At 32.5% G+C, this 16341-nt stretch overlaps 1 protein-coding gene across 13 annotated transcripts in view; it reads left to right on the top strand.

Annotated features, from left to right (window-relative positions):
* Positions 1 to 16341, top strand: part of CD2AP (CD2 associated protein) — a 156866-nt gene that overhangs the window by 39154 nt on the left and 101371 nt on the right. For all 13 annotated transcript variants that reach the window (XM_074310716.1, XM_074310712.1, XM_074310710.1 and 10 more), the window contains one exon: positions 4017 to 4170. In XM_074310716.1, coding sequence (XP_074166817.1) covers positions 4017 to 4170 — 154 coding nt within the window. The remainder of the gene's footprint in view (positions 1 to 4016; positions 4171 to 16341) is intronic.

Below are 16341 nucleotides of genomic sequence, written 5' to 3'. Positions count from 1 at the left end.
CTGGTAAAAGAATTTTAGCATTCAACTGAGTTTTTAAACACATGTGGGCATGTCAGTATGAAATAGTCAATAGGCAATTGGAATTGCAGTACTGGAACTCTGGCGAAAGGAGACTCAAGCAAAATAAATATTTATTAATCTAATCTAATTAAGATTAAGCCTATGAGATAAAGAGGTTACCATTATTCTCCATCATTCTATTTTAATTTGACTGGCTTTCTTGACGTTTTCTGAAGTTAACATTTCATTTTATTTGAAACAGGCTCCTTTTAATTCAAAATCTCTAGCTTCCTTTGATGCTTATGTGCTACCAGTTTTGAGCTTTCTCCTTTCTCAGATGGTTAGGTATATACTTTACTTTTTTTACATGTTAGATCATCCTAGTGAATTGTCAGATTTGTTTTTGTATTTTTATTAATCTTACACAGCTAGTACTGTACTTTTCTCATAGTAGTAAGTGCTCTTTATAGCAAAGAATTGGAAACAAATTAGATGCCCATTGATTGGGAAGTGGCTAAATAAGTTGTGATACATGGTTGTAATGTATCAATGTATATGCAATGTTTATAACAATGTAAATAAAAGAAACACCATACATAAAAAAGTAAAAAGTGAATATTGCAGAACTGCAAAGTACAGTCGTAATCCTTAAGAAGAAATATGAGAAGATGTTCCTACTCCACTCTTTTTCAGGGATGAGAGGTCAGTGGCTATGCAACACTGATTGATCTTTTTTCAGTGTATTGATAGGTTTGGTTGACATTTTCTTAATCATTTTTCTCAAAAAAAAAGTTATTTATTCTATTGAATGTCTCTTTGGGACAAAGAAGAATATTGGGAGAAATTTTTGGTACTGTAAAACAAAAATCAGCCATAAAATTTTATTTTTTTAAAAAAATAGTAACTGCTTAATAAAATACATCCTGATTAAACTGAGTAGTTCAAGCTTTAGATTCTTAATTTGAGTAATGCATACTAGAAAAATATGCTGTATAAATAACATACTTTAATTGTGATCACTTTATTGTGGTGGTCTGGAAGAGAACCCTCATTATCGCCAAGGTACATCTGTAGCTGCTGTTATTCAGAAGTCAGCAAGTGCTCAAGCCAAAATTAAATGTTGATTCTCCCATATACCCAACTAGCTGAAACTTCTGAAACTTAAGTATATGTAAGCTCCTTTATTTTATAATAAGGATTATATTTATCACCAAGTGAAAACAAGGTCCATCTGGTTATATGTACTCCTTGCTAATAAATACTGAAGAACATTATTACCCTATGTTTTTCTGGTGTGCATTAATTTTTGGTTTCTGGGCACATACAAAAATATGTTTAAACTATGCCATAGTCTATTAAGTGTACAGTAGAATTATGTCTTTAAAAAGTATACATACTTTAATTGAAAAATTTTGCAAGAGATGTTGCAAAATTATAATTGATAAGACCTGAAGTTTGCTTGTGGAAGAGAAAGTAAAAAGGGTTGCATTTTGTGAATTATGATTAATTATTATTATTTTTATATTATTATTGGTTTAATTTTCATTTAAGCTGTTTCTTGAGGAAGAAACGGAGCAGAAAGACACTTGAAATTCTAATTATGCATTTTTGAAATATGCATTATAACATGATTGATTACCTATGTAATATCTTTGATTTTGCTTCTTGGCCCACAAAGTCTAAGATATTTACTATTGGTTCATTCACAGAAAAAGTTTGCTAACCTCTGGATTAGAACACTGAGCCAGTTCTACTGAGTTAAATTTTATAATCAACATATTTATAATTAATATAATTTATAATATAATAAGAGATAAATAGACTTAGGTTTTTTTTTTTTTTTTTTTTTTAAACAAAAACAAACCAAGCCTCAAACATAAGATAGACTAGACATAGTGTAGTATTTTATCTGGAAAAGAACTGGAGATTTTAGTTAATTACAAACTAGATATAAATCTAGTGTCATGTTAGATAAGAACTTTAATGAATTTGAGTTCTTAAAGAAGAGCTGAAAAAGAATTGTGCATTAGAATATTGAGAGTTGGCCTAAGAGTTGAGAAGACCAGGATTCATATCCTGTCATTGTCTTATACTGTCACTAACTTTTCAGTGCTCTATGCAACACTAAGATGATAGGGATGGAGCTACATTGGTACATTTCAGAAGCTGCCTAGATTAAGGAAATCACAGTTCCACTTATACTTCAGTTCTTTTTCAGTCTCCTAGTGACCTAAAATGAGAATGGGCTTCAGCCTTGTGTCAATCTCGGTTACACAATCAGAGGTTGACTCAGTCCCTTTTGGGAGGGCTCTGGTAGGTTCCATTTTGAATTTAGAAGATTAAACTCAGACCTCCAGGAAGTTTCTCTTGAAACATAGGCTTACCATGTTTGTTGTAATTCAGAGAGAAGTATGAACCTAAATCTTGAGTTGTTCCAGATAATATCTTTATGTAAGTACTGAACTTTATGGAACAGTCAAGATTACCTATTCCAGGATCTGCTTTCTGGACATTTAGGTTTTGATCCCTCTAATAGGCACTTTCAAGTTTCTGTTATTCATCTTGTTTGGAATGGAAGGAGGAGCTTTAACCCTTTTTGTATTTGATTGTTACATTGGAACATGCCTTGAGTTCATTATGGTTGCTTTGTACATAGGCGATCAGAGATTGAGGTCAGCAGTCTGGTCTTTTTGAATCAACCAGATTTTGAGTATAGTTTTAGTACTTTTTAAGGAAAAATTAATCTAAATCAAAAGGGGAAAAAACAGGGATATTGGTCACTACCACACCTTATGTATATATAGCATTGCTTGGGCATCTACTATAGATCACAATACTTGATTTTCATAAACATGACTGTAGATTATCCATAGATAGCTAAAATGTATTTATACTTTTATTTTAGAAAGATTTCCATTAAAATACTAAAAATTTATCATTTAAATTATTAACGATACTGAAAATAGTATTATCCAGTGGATTTTGATTCCCAAATATAGAGAAGTTTAAATGGAAATGTGCTTTTTCTGAATAGATTCATACAGGTCATCTAATCTAATACTCTCATTTTACAGTAAGAAAAAAGAGGCCCAGTAAATAACTTGCCCAATGTTACCCAGTTAGTTGATGCTAGAATAAGGATTAGAAGCTGAATCTGCTTATAACCCCTTTAGTGATCTTTTCACTATACCAGATCACGTTTTACAAGTGCAGTTTTCTTTTGTTTTGATAAAATTGAAATCCAGTAAAATGACTCGATTCCTTTGTTGAAAAATATCTTTCAAAATGTGGCTTGATTTGGTAATAAGTTTTTTCTATTTTATTTCATTAGTTTATTAATTCCTTTTTCTTAAAACATCTATAATTTTTAGTAAAAAATGCAAAAAATTCTTCAGTATTATTGTTTTTCAAGTTTAAGATAGTTTTTAAATCTTTACATGTTGCTTTTGAAACACCACAATTCCCAGTATCTTCAAAATTATTCTCCAATTAGAAATTTAAATGATACTTAAGAACCTCAGATATTATGGATAATAAAATAAGAAAATAAGGTTGTTCTCACTTTATTTTGTAGCAATGGGGAAACCATAATGTAAATAACTGCCTGCTGCCCTGCAAATTTCTGTGATTTCTATATTGCAACTGAGTATTTAGAGTGTGGTTAGTGTGTAAAGTAGAAGATTAATTGAAAAACAAGTGGAAAAAATGTGAAGGTGGAGCTAGAGGGAGAGTAATGAGAAATAGGGTATCAGATTTTATGGATACTGTTCACATTTTTCAAGGCACTGGCACATTGTCCTCTATCCATTGTGGTGACAATCTTTTATTTTTCCCTGTAATTCTAGGAACTTGTATTTGAAATAGTCATTCCTTGATATACTATTGGTCTCTTCTGCAGTTTTGCTATGTAAAAATGTTTTTCATAAAGCCATCATTATTAAATACTGTGATTTTATTTTGTATTAGAGAATTTAATAACTTGAAATTTTATTTTTTTTCATTTCCCCTCTTTGTAGGAAATTAAGAGAGAGGTTGAAGCCAAGGATGAAAATTTTCCTTTCAAGCGAGATAAGCCTGGAAATGTAGCCAATCTTGTACAACGCATAAGCACTTATGGACTTCCAGCAGGTGGAATTCAGCCACATCCTCTAACCAAAAATGTTAAGAAGAGTATGTAAAAACTTTCTTCATCTTCTAACCTTTTAAAATATTGTTTGAATAATTTAATACAGTAGCATTCATTTTTTTTTTAAATTTAAGAATGATGTGTGGATCCTTTGTAGTTACTCATTCCCTGATTCATCTAAATAGAGGTAATCTCCTATTTTTCTCATTTCCTACTCCTTAGTTTTTCTGTTTTTTAGGCACTTTTGTATTCTGTTTCATTGTTATTTAATTTGTTTTAGCATACTGGTAATAATGCTGATTTTAGGATTTTAAAGTCACTGCTATGGCTTTGGCAAGTTTCTGAACCCCTAATTTCCTCATCTGTAAAATAGTAATAATAAGTTTTACCTACAACAAAAGCTATCCATCCAAACTGCTGTTTTAAGGACGATGGTGAGAGGCAGCATCTTTTTCAGATAGAGGTCTGTTTTTGGAGTCAGGAATATCTCTGTTCAAATCCTGCCTCTGATCCATGTTAGTTGCATGGTTGTGGGCAAGTAACAACCTTTTAATGCCCCAGGTCACTATCAAAGATTGTAAATTGAATTGACAAATGGAGTGAATATACTATACTGATGAAATCACAGGTTATGCATATAACCTGAAAAAAATTTTTCTCTATTCTAAGTTTCTTAAGTGCAGACACATACTTAAATCTTTGCATCTGTAGTAGATTCTGCCCAGTAAGTGCTTTTCTATGTATTAGGCACTTAATTATTTTTTGGTTATTCATTAATCTGAAAATATTCACCATAATCTCTTTCCTTTCTCCTACTCTTAAGCTATAGATCTTAGAAACTCTAATCATAAACTTTTAATTAAGTATTGTTGTATCTTCTGCCTGTTATTTGCTAAAAAGGATCTAACTAGATAGTCCATTTAGTATTTCTATTATAAACTTAGTCATCTAAAATAATTTAATAGAATCTTTGTGATGAGAAATTTTTTTCCTGTCAAATCTTAGTGATACTGTGTGCTCTTGAAGTTAATTCTTATATGCCCTTTCGTTTTTGCTAAGGTATTGACAGGATTTTTGCTAAATAAGTTTTATCTTTAGAGACAAGAATGATAAATTGAATTCTTCAAAGCTGAACCTTACCTGCATTAATGAACATTTGTACCTACTAGGCATTCAGGAGATGCTTGCTATATAAATGAAAGTGGTCAAGAGATCACAATATATTAGTCTAGTAAACACTAAATTTTGTGTAATAAGTTACCCTTAATTATTATAGAGGATTGCAAGCTATAAAAGAGAAAGCCACAAGTAGAAAACTGAATTTTATATTAGATTTTTAAAAATTACTTAAATGTTATTTATACTTCATCATAACAAAAAGAATAGTCCTTAAGGCTGTTTGTAGTTCAATATGGAGAGAAGTCTACATTGTGCTCTATGTATTATTTACAAAAGTGTAGTTACTAGAATATATTGTGTTAGAATGTAGTTTAGTAGTAAGGTGTATTGGTTTTTTGCTTTACAGTATCATCATATACCATTATTTTGAATCTCTGACAGGCTTTTGACATATTAGTAAGATAATTGATAAGGAAGTGGTATTTTTGTTTTCCTCAAGTGAAAGCTCAAAGACGGTAATATGGCTTGCTAAAGGTCACATGTTAGGTGATGGAACCTGGCTCAAACGGTTTCTTTTCTCATCAAGCCCCCAAATTAGTGTCCCTTTTCTCATTATTCTGAAACATTACCTTAACCAATTTAGCAGCTTTGACATTTGACTGAGAATGGACCTTTTCTTAAAATGTTTTTAAATGTGTAAAATAAAGCATAAAAGAATTGCAAAAGAAGTCATTTAAATTGAAGTATAGCTACCAAGATTTTTAAAAACTTGTCAGTTTTATATATGTTATGGGCCAGAACTCTGAAATAAGGATTCTTACAAGGTATTAAGTCAGTGGAATGGATAAAGATAATGGTTAATTAGTTTAGCATGGTGCTTAATAGTTCTCTAATTCAGTGCATGTACTTAGTACTTAATATAGTTCCACAAGATTCACACCTATGATAATGGAGTATATATCAGCCAGCAAGGACTGGACTAGATTTATTCCATCTTTAGTCAGGCTCCTTGTGGCTCTACTGGGGGACCAAGAGGCTTGGAGATGGAGCCAGTGAGGACAAGTGGACTGGAGGCAGGAGCTCAAGCTCTGGGAGCAAGGAGAGATAGATTCATTTCTATCTTCATCACCACCTTGGCTGGCCTGGCCTTCTGCATTTTCTCCACTGAAACCAAATCTCTCTGAAGGCCAGGAGAAAGCTAGCTGAGCACCAAGTGAAGGAGACAATAAAGACTTTTGGACTTTAACACCTAGCTATTCTTGTGGTGATTACTCTACTGAAAAGAAGGCTGTTCCCAAGACCTCCAGAAACCCAAAGAGAACATTACATGTATATATGCTTTATTTTATTTTTAAAGACATCAGTATGAAAGCTGTTGTTTCGAAGCTTTAATAATATTAAATTCAATATTCAAAAAAGTGATGAGTATAAAAAATATTTTAAAGTTTGCAAAGGTTGTAATACGATATCTGTGATTTCTCTTGGTGCCAAAGTTGCTACCATAGTGGTTGCCTGCATTCATAATTGAAGGAAACTAAATTTCAATTAGAAGTTAGTTAAATTAAAGGTGTAATTTTTTTTTCCTAACTAAACTCACAAATGCTTGGAAAACTTAACATTTCTTAGACTTACTACCCTTTTCCTAAGCATTTGATTTGTTTGTCTACTTTGCTCAGAAAATGGAAGGTTGTGTTCTTTGTACCCTCCAAAACTTGGGTTTTCTTAGTACCACTTTTTCTTCCCACTAAGACTTATCCTTGATCTTCAGCCTCATCCCTTTGACCTAAATATGTTTGTCTCCTTTATCTTGAAAATAACTTCCACAGATTCTTTTGTCCTTTCATACTTGGACATTGTCATGTTCTTTACCTTATCAAAATTTCAAGAGAGGGAATTTATGCTTAGGTTTGTCTATATTACTGACTCATTCATTAACTCCCTGATGCTTTGTTATTTCTGTCCCATTACTATGCTGAATATGTTATCAGATTCGTTGACCTTTTCTCAGCCTCATGACTTCTTTGCAACATTTGATGCATCCTGGAAGTAATAGGGAGCTTTTGGAGTTTAATGATTAGAGGGTGATATAGTCAGATCTTCACTTTTTAGGAAAATCATTTTGACAGCTGAGTGGAAGATAGACAGGGAGTGGGAAAAACTTGAGGCAGACAGACTAGTTAGCAACCTATTGCAAGTAGTCAAGTGTGAGGTAATGAGAGCCACCTGCATGAAAATGGGACAGTTGAGAAGAAAGGAGGAGCTTTATATACAAGAGATATTGCTAAAATAGAATTGACAAGACTTGTTAACAGATTGGATATAAGGGGTGAAGAGTCAAAGAGGTCATCTTTGATGTGAGCCTGGTACCCTGAATAGTAATAGGGAATTTGGAATGTGGGAAGGGATTTTTGACTTTAGTTTTGGACATGTGTTTAAGGGTGTCTATTGGACATCTATCCTGTGATGTCTAATAGCAAGTGGAGATGTGAGATTGGAGGTCAGCAAAGAGGTTAGAACCAAATAAATATCAGAAAATAATTGAATATGTTGGAGTTGATGAGTTCAATAAAAAATTGTAGATGGAGGAGATAAGAGAATAGAGGATATAAGGGACAAATAGCTCAACATGACCTGTATAAATATCTAGCAAAAGACTTTGAGAAGGAGAGGTCAGACAAGGTAGGAGGAGAATCCAGAGAGAGCAGGGTCAGGAAACTTTAGAGGACATACTAAGAAGAGGGTAATTAAAAGTGCCAAATGCTGCTGAGAGGCCAAAAAAGTTCAGTATAGGTTTTTTAAAAGACATGTATGTATAGATAGAAAAATAGATCTGTTCCTGTGATTATATCATATTAAAAATATTTTATCAGTAACTTGAAATAATTAAAAAATATTTCATGGGAGTACAGAGAGATTAAATGACTTGCCTATGGTCTATTTGCCTATGCACTACTCACATAATGAGTAGTGGGAAAATGAGGACTACTCTATATCTTACTGACTTCTAAGCACTCTACTGTGCTGCATAAAATACTAGGTCAAAGATAATTAAATTAAATTTATTTTTCCAATTATATGAAAATTTTTTGCATATGTTTAAAATTTTTTTAATTTTGAAAAAATCTTTCCCTCATTGAGAAGATAAAGCAACTTTATAGAGATTATACACGTGCAGCCGAGCAAAACAAATTTTTTTAGCTATGCTTAAAAGGATAGTTTGATCTGCATTCAGATTTTTATTAGTTATTTCCCTGGAATTGGATAGCATTTTTATTATTAATTGATGATTATACCACTTAGAATAGTTAAGGCATTCACAATTGATTGTCATATAGTATTGCTGTTACAGTATACAATATTCTCCTGGTTCCATTCACTTCACTTTGCATCAGTTCATGTAGATCTTTTCAAGTTTTTCCAAAAAGATCCTGCTTGCCATTTCCTATAGCATAGTAATATCCCATCATAATCATATGCCACTACTTCTTATTCCTCAATTGATGGGCATCCTCTCAATTTTCAATTCTTTGCCACCATCAAAAGAGCTGCTATAGTTTTGTATATATAGTATAAATAGTTTTGTGTATTTATTTATATAATATTTATAAATTCTTCTGTCCCCTCTTCCCCCAAGGCTTAAAATCTCTTTAGTGTTCAGATCTAATGGTGATATTACTGTGTTGAACAATATGTATACCATTTTATAATCTTTTGTTCATAATTCCAAATTGTTCTCCAGAATGGTTGGATCAGTTTACAGCTCCCCAATAGATGATTAGAGTCCAAATTTTTATATAAGCCTTCCATCATTTTCATTTTTCTTTTCTGACATATTAATAAATTTGCTAGATGCAAAGTGCCATTACAATTTGTATCTCTCTAATCAATAGTGATTTAACGCATTTTTATTATAATAATCTGATAACTTTGATTTTCTCCATTTAAAAATTGCCTGCTTATCTCCTTTGACTATCAATGGGGGAATGACTTACATTCTTATATATTTGGCTCAGATCTCTATATATTTTTAAAATGAGGCCTTTATCTCCCCCTATTCTCCCACTTTTCTGCTTTCCTTCTAATCTTGGCAGCATAAGTTTTGTTTTTGCAAAACCTTTTATTTGATGTAATCAAATTTTCTCATTTTAGTTTTTCCTGTAATGTTTTTTATCTGATCTTGTTTGGTTATGAATTTTTTCCTTCACATATCTTGACAGGTAAGATATTACAAGTTCCTCAGTTTTACTTATGATATCATCATTTGTTTTAATCATGAACATATTTTGACTTTCTCAGTTTATAGTGTGAAATGTTGGTCTATACCTAATTTTTGCCAAACTGCTTTTCAATTTTCTAAGCAATTTTTGTCTAATAGTGAGTCCTTGTCCTGAAATTTTGGATCTTTATATTTATATTCATCACACTAAATTAGTATGGATCATTTGCTGCTGTGTATTGTGTACTAATCTACTGATCCATCATCCCTTTCTTATCCAGTACTAGATTATTTTGATAATTACTTTGTAATACAGTCTGAAACTGTTAAGCCACTTTCCTACCTTTTTCCCCCCCATCAATTATTTTGATATTCTTGACCTTTCCTTCCAATTTTTTAAAACTCTATGAAATAATTTTGTTTGTTATTAATGTTAAATTAAATTTAGTTAGAATTGTAATTTTATTATATTGGCTCAACTATAAACAATATTTTTCCAATTTTTTAGATCTGACTTTTACTTATGTGAAAAGTATTTGTAATTGTGTTCATATAGTCCTAGATTTTTTTCTTGGCAGGTAGATTCCCAAGTACTTTATATTATATATTGTTATTTTAAATGGAATTTTTCTTTGTTTCTTGCTGTCAACTTTGTTAACATAAAAATAGGGATGATTTATGTGGGTTTATTTTATATCTAGTAACATTTCTATTAGTTTTCTAGTTAATCTCTAGGATATTAATCATCATATTACCTCCAAAGAGAAGAGATAGTTTTGTTTCCTTATTGTCTATTCTAATTTCTTCAATTACTTTTTCTTTTCATTGCTGTAGCTAGCATTTCAAGTATAATATTGAATAGTAGTAGTGATAATGAACATCCTTCTTTGCTAGCATTTCAAGTATAATATTGAATAGTAGTAGTGATAATGAACATCCTTCTTCCATTCCTGATTTTATTGGAAAGGCTTTTAGCTTATCCCTATTACAGATAAATGCTTGCTGTAGATTTTATATAGCTACTACTTAACTTTTTTTTTTTCCCTGAGGCAATTGGGGTTAAGTGACTTGCCCAGGGTCACACAGCTAGGAAGTGTTAAATGTCTGTGACCAGATTTGAACTTAGGCCTTCTAACTTCAGAGCTGGTACTCTATGCACTGTGTCACCTACCTGCCCTTACTACTTAACATTTTAAGGAAAGCTTATTTATTCCTATGTTTTAAAAATAGGAATGAGAGTTGTATTTTGTCAAAAACCTTTTATGCATCTATTGAGATAATTATATGGTTTTTGTTATTGATATGGTTAATTATCCTGATAGTTTTCCTAAAATTCTCTTAGCTCTGCATTTCTGGTATAAATCTCACTTGGTCATAGGCTATGATCTTTGCTGTGATTTTCTTGCTAGTAAATTGTTGCATAAGTATTCATGAGGAAAATTAGTGTGTAGAGAAATTAGTATTTATTTTGTTTTTGCTCTTCTTGTTCTAGATATCAGTGTCATATTTTTATTGTAAAAATAATTTGGTAGGGCTACTTTTTTGCCTAGTTTTTCCCATATTGGTTATTCAGTATTGGAATTAACTGTTTTTTAAATGTTTGATAGAATTCACTTGTGAATTTGACCTTGAGAATTTTTTCTTAGGGAATTCACTGATTGATTCTTGATTATTTGATTTCTTCTTCTGAGATAAGATTATTTAAATATTTTATTTCATCTTATGTTAAGCTGGATAAAATGTATTTTTGTAATATTCATTTCACTTAGATTGTTAGATTTATTGGCATATAATTGTACAATTCCTAATAATTTAATTTTCTATTTATTGGTGATGAATTCACTCATTTCATTTTTGATACTCTTAATTTGGTTTTCTTTTTTTTTAATCGTATTCTCATACCAATTTTTGCCTTCATGGTTTTAGTAAGCCTATTTCTTTTTCCTTCCTTCCTTCCCTCCTCCCCCATCTATAATGAATATTTCCTTTTCTGCCTAATAAAATCTTCTTTGGCCGCCTAGTTAATGTTCAATTCAACCAATGCATCAACAAGCTTTTATTAAATACTTACTTTATGCAAGGCATTATGTTAAAGGGGGTGTCTATGTATGGAGGGGGCAAATAAAAATGTAGAAACATATATAGGCAAAAGAAACATTAGCAGCCTGGGTTGGGAGTAGTAAAGGTCTCTTTGAGAATTTGATCTGAGTCTTGAAAAAAAACAGGATATAGAAGTTAGGAGAGAAAACATTTCAGACATGGGGGATAGTAGGCAAAGGAGGATATTCAGTGAGGAAGCATAGAGAGTGAGTATGATTGAGATTTGTGATTTAGCAATTGTAAGTAGGCCAGTAGAACTTTACTGCAGAATATGTAGAGGAGAGTGAGGGATAAATAAGAAGAAATGCTAGGAAAATGATTTTTAGTGCCAAATGGAGGAGTTTGTGTTTGAGCCTGGATATATAATAAGAAACCACTAGACTGGGCTTTAAGAGAATCATTTTGGTGGCTGAAGTGTGGTAATACTGGAATGGGGACTTGTGGTAGGGAGCTTAACCAAAAAGTAGTTGCAATAATCCAGCCATGAGGTAATAAGAACTTGTACTAGAGTATTGTCTATGTGAGAGGAGTGAAGGGGAGATGTTGCAAATTGCAAATAAGAATTGTTAACAGATTATGTAGTGGGAGTGCAGGTATGAGTTTAAGACATTGAGGTTGTGATCTTGAGTGCTAAAAAGGGAAAAAAGAAGTTTTGGAAAGTCACTGTGGCAAGTAGAACAGTGAAAGTAGGTTAGGGAGTATAAATGAATTCATTTGGTGCAGGGGAGGGCCCAGTTGAGTGTATGTAATATAAATTTGAGGAGGACCCAAATAATTTGGTTTTGAGATTTTCTCTAGTTCTGTTCAGTATCATGTCAGTATTAAGAGCAAAGGAAGGGAATGATAGGATGATTCCAACATTGGGGTTGGGTAAGGCATGATTAGTGACAGGACAAAGAATTTTGAGAAAAGAGAATAGTATAGAGTTGAATTAATTTACTCAGGGGTTGAAATAGGGAAGAGTTTAGCTAGTGCAGAGATGATGGTTCAAAAAGAATTGCGGTAGTGGACATAACAGTGAGAGAAAGAACAAGAAAATTAGGGCTTGAAATATAGAAAAGAGGAAATAATAAAAGGTTATAATCAGATGAAGAAATTTCATAGTTTATGACCATGGAAGTCAAACACTTGTGGGTGATAAGATAATGCATTATGTCCAAATCTTTGTGTAGCTGAGAAGAGAATAGAAAGGCTTTGAGAATTTAGTGAATGAGAAACTGGGAAGTTAAAGTTGTTGAGAAGAATATCCATCTCTATTTCAAGTGTCCTCATGAAGGCAGGAGTTTAGGAAAGAAAAAAGACTAGGGAACCAGAAAACAACTTATTTGAAGGAAGGTAGGATGATGTTGGGGGTGACACATTTAAATAGTATGTACTCTTAAAAAAAAGATTTTAAAATTTATAAAGTTTATTTTACAAATTTTTATTGATGTCTTTTATTCTTAATATCACCTTATATTTCCTGATGTAATCCCTTTTCCTTCCTCTCCCTGAGAGCTTATCCTTCTTAATCAAAAACAAAACAGAAAAACAGACAGAGCGAACAAATCTCAGCAAATCTAATGAACACATTGTAAAAGTCTGACATCCTCTTTAGTCTTCATAACCACAGTTCCTTGACTTTATGATGAAGTAGGGGGAGGTTTCTTTTTGGAAGTTAGTCTTGTCATTATGATTCCTTAGTGTTCAGTTTCAGCCCTTTGGCATGGGGGAAAGGGAAGGAGGGGGGCAGGAGAGAGGTTATTTTTTCTTTCCATTTCCATTGTCATCATTTAGTGTAAACTTTGAATCATACTCATACTAGTGCGAAAATACAATCTGTTACTAGAAAGGGTGATCAGGAGTACAGTGTCATAAGATCGAAAGAATGAGAAGGAAAAGGTTTACATTTAAAGCAAGTTTGTTAACTATAGAGTAGGGTGGTGTAAAGTTCTCTATGAGTATAATCCACAAAATGAAGATGAATTAGAGCGCAGACTGGGAGATGTTATTGATATTAATGAAGAGGTAAGGAAACATGTTAAAGATAAATAAGGTATTTGATCTGCCTTTTTTAGTGCTTTGTTTAAAATATTTTAAAAAGTGCTGGTTTTTTTTTTTTTAATCACTATGTAGCTTCATTGCTGCCATTCTTGTATAAGGATTCATGTATATGTATGCTTTAAATGAGAGTAAATCCAATAAGCTTCAGTATATATAATAAGGTTTACTAATTTGTGCAACTGCAACAAAATAATGTTTTAAAGTACTCATAAGTGTTTTCTTATGCATAGTTTAGATCTGAATGAATTCATTTTATTTAAATTCATATGTGTGATATGCTTGTAGACTTTGGATTATAACTATTTGGATTATAACATATGGAGAGCAATTAGTGGAAAGGAATAGGTATTTAAGGGATAAATTTAAAGATGGTGGGGAAAAGGAAATGGGCACTTAGGTAAATGCTGGGCCACATTCCCATCAGTAGCCCAGGGATTCAAAATGTGTTGGCGATTTTGTAAGAGGTTAAGAATATGGTGGAATGAATCTAGTAGCATATGAGTAGTTAAGAGACAGATTTGTTGAGAGCAGCAGTGGGTAATTTGACTTGACTGATGGTAATAAGAAATCCTCTTTGGCCCCAGGAGCAATACCTCCCTCAGGAACTGGTGGAAGTGTGAACTTAGGAACATAAAGAGATATGGCTTAGGGAGAGAAGGGAGGGCCTGTCCAGAAGCACAAGTTTTGCTGTGGGAGGACAGTGTTGGATGATGGCCTTGTGAAATATTGGAGAAGGCTCTGGTGAAAAGATGGTGAAGATGGTAACTTGGCTCAGGGTTGATTTTAAAAGGTCTCAGAACTTTACTAGAGTAAAGTGGTAGACTGCTTCATACTGTTTTGCCATCATACCATATTGCTTAGGTCCCAGTAGGACATTTCAATTTAAGATGGAAAAAAATTGGGTGACATAAACTGTTACACTTATGTTTTCCATGAAAAAAAAAAAAAACACTTTAATATATAGTGTTATCATGTTAATATCCTTAGGGAAAATGTTGCTTTTATGGTAAATATTAAGAGCTATTTTACCTGGTTTACAAGCAGAAGAGAAAATAAGTATTAAAAACCTAATGGATACAGTAAAAGAAATAACTATTCATATTAAATATTTCATACGAAGTGTTTTAAGTTGTGTGATATATAAATTTCAAAGAAGTGTCCAATGGTTCATCTCTGGAGGAGGTTTAGTATTTTTGGGACCTTGAAGAACTTGTACAATCATTGATTTTCAGTACTCCTCCCTCTCAAATCACTTCTCTTTCCCAGTAAAATTTGCCAATGGTCTCACTGTCCTTTTTGTCTCACAAGGTCAACATCTTAATTCCTTTTTACTTATAAGAAAAAAAAAATTTAACATAACTAGTCACCATATCCTGGCATGTCTTACCTTAAAAGCCTCTTTTCTTTCTGATAGCATTGTTTCTATACTAGACTAAATCTCATTATCATCCAAGTCTGGGTTGTTTAGCCTCCTAACTGGTCTCCCTGCCTTTTCTTTCTACAATCCATATTCTGAACAAAAGTGTAAGATTATTTTCTAAAATTACACTTTGATAGTCCTACTCAAACTTGAGTAACTCTTACCACCATACCCCTTTTATTGGCTTCAGTAATAATCCTGGTTTTTTTTCCTATTTATCTAATTACTTAAGTAGTTTATCTTTTTCCCCTTCTCTTTGAAATGTATCTCTTAAGGTTTTGTTTAGTTACTACTTCTATACAGCAGTCTCCAGAACTTCATTCACTTCTGTATCTTCAGCTGCTTTTTGGATATTACTAGGATCCCTTGTCAGCATGTCAAATTTAACATGTCTAAGACTGTATTCATACAACCTTTCCTCCTAAATCAACCTCCTCTCAAATTTTTTAAAGTTCTATTAATGATACCTTTCAAGCACCAGCTTTGAAACCTTCAAGGCCTTCTTAACACTTCTCTCTTCCTTTGCATTGAAGCATTATTTGCCAAAGCTTGTTCATTCTACCTATATACATCTTAAACATATATACCATCTTCTTCAGGGCTTCATCATTTAGTTGCCCATTGTAATAGCCTTTTGTTTCATCTCCTTTCTGAGTAACTTTCTTCATACTCTGTGTCAAAATTACCTTCCTGATATTTGAGCTGTTATCCTCATATCAGTCTTTCATATGTTCTCTATTTCCTAAGATAAAAAAAAAAAACTTATCTTACATTTTGTTGAGGTATGGGAGTGTAAGCATGTAAGCAGATTAAATACAAGATGATTTAAGGAGGAAGAAAACCGTCTCAATTGGAGAGAACAAGAAAAGAGTAATAGTTGCTACTTTTGCTGCCCTAAGGGAAGCTAGGAGTTTTTAGAGTTGAAAGGAATAAGACAAATGTGCTTTTTAATCATTCTAGGGCAGCTAGGTGGTGCAGTGGGTAGAGTACCAGCCCTGAGGTCAAGGGAACCTGAGTTCAAATCTAGCCTCAGACACTTAACACTGCCTAGCTGTGTGACCCTGAGCAAGTCACTTAACCCCAATCGCCTTAGCTCCCCCAAAAAGAAAAAGAAAGAAGAATCATTTTGTTGCTTACTTGATTAATTCCTTTGTATGATGATTCAGCTATATGTAGTATTTTAATAGTAACTTCAATAATCTTCAATATAGTATAAAGTTTACTAATTTGAGCCACTGAAAATAGTACTCTATTTAAAAGTACACATTTGCAACAGCAGAGGGTAGAAATTATGAAAGTTCAAGTTTTAATAAGAGC

This window comes from Sminthopsis crassicaudata, chromosome 4 (genome assembly GCF_048593235.1).
Source record: "Sminthopsis crassicaudata isolate SCR6 chromosome 4, ASM4859323v1, whole genome shotgun sequence".
In the NCBI taxonomy this organism is placed as follows: domain Eukaryota; kingdom Metazoa; phylum Chordata; class Mammalia; order Dasyuromorphia; family Dasyuridae; genus Sminthopsis; species Sminthopsis crassicaudata.
The sequence above is the reverse complement of the archived record's forward strand: the minus strand, read 5'-3'. Positions and strand labels throughout refer to the sequence as shown.